The 1,226-nt window shown below is 52.8% G+C and overlaps 1 protein-coding gene across 1 annotated transcript in view; it reads left to right on the top strand.

Moving 5' to 3' along the window:
• The window catches only part of EMH_0063730 (uncharacterized protein), a gene marked incomplete at both ends in the record, with an annotated part of 5,710 nt that extends 4,822 nt beyond the window's left edge, over positions 1 to 888 (top strand). The window contains one exon of the mRNA XM_013498174.1: positions 558 to 888. Coding sequence (XP_013353628.1) covers positions 558 to 888 — 331 coding nt within the window. The remainder of the gene's footprint in view (positions 1 to 557) is intronic.
• Between the last annotated feature and the right edge of the window lie 338 nt (positions 889 to 1,226).

Below are 1,226 nucleotides of genomic sequence, written 5' to 3'. Positions count from 1 at the left end.
AAAAAAAACAAAGACAAAGACAGAGATATATTTATATTATAATAAAATAAAAACAGAGACAGAGATAGTATTAAATAGAGAGACAGAGACACACAGACAGAATAGAGATAGAAACAGAAAAAATATATAAATACTGATAGAGACTGAGATAGAGAGAGAGAAAAGGAGTGAGAGAGAGAAAGAAAGAAAGAAAAAAACAAAAACAAAGACAGAGACAGAAAGGATAGAAGCAGAGACAAAGAGACAGAGAAAGGAGACAAAGAGAGACAGATAGAATACGGGTGGAGACAGAGAGATAAAGAAAAGATAAAGACAGAGACAGAGAAGGAGACAGAAACAAACACAAAAAAAAGGAGACACAAATAAAAAAAACAAAGACAGACAGAGACAACACAGAAATACACGCAGACAGACAAGGAGACAGAGACAGAGACAGAAACAGAGACAGTAGAAACAGAGACAAAGACAGAGGAGACAGAGACAGAGGAGACAGAGACAGAGGAGACAGAGACAGAGGAGACAGAAATACACCCCACATGCGTTTGTTTGTCTTGCAGGCCAAAACGGAAGCAGCAGCAGCAGCAGGAGGAGGACAAACAGCAGCAGCAGGAGGAGCAGCAGCAGCAACAGCAGCAGCAGCAGCAGCACCATCAGTATCAGACACATCGACGAGCAGCAGCAGCAAAAACCAAGCCCGTCCTGCTGCTGCTCCAGCTTCTGCTGCAGCTGCACCAGCAGCAGCTTCTGCTGCACCTGCTGCAGCAGCGGGTGCACCGACAGGCGTTGCTGCTCCTGCTAGAGCTGCTGCTGCTGCTGCTCCTGCTGCTGCTGCTGCTGCTGCTGCACCCGTGCGACGCAGTCCCCTCGGCCCTGAAGCAGTCTCCCTGATGAAGGCGAGGATGGCGGGCCATGCAGGAGCAGCAGCGCCGCAGCAGGCCCCCAGCAGCAGCAGCAGCAGCAGCAGCAGCAGCAATGCCAACAGCAAAAGCGGACGCAGTAGCAGCAGCAGCAGACCCAGCAGCGGCAGCAGCAAACCTAGCAGCAGCAGCAGCAGCAGCGGGGCCTCTGCAAGGCCTCCACGCCCAGGTGAGGGGCCCCCGGGGGGAGTGCGGGGGCCCTCCAGTGGTATCCTCGGGCCAGCACCCAGCAGCCTCACCAGCAGCAGCAGCAGCAGCAGCAGCAGCAGGACAGAAGGAACCTCATCACGGGGGCACCGCGACGGCGGC

This window comes from Eimeria mitis, genomic scaffold (assembly GCF_000499745.2).
Source record: "Eimeria mitis Houghton genomic scaffold, Emh_scaff3238, whole genome shotgun sequence".
Classification (NCBI taxonomy): domain Eukaryota; phylum Apicomplexa; class Conoidasida; order Eucoccidiorida; family Eimeriidae; genus Eimeria; species Eimeria mitis.
This window is presented reverse-complemented; position numbering and strand designations above follow the sequence as displayed.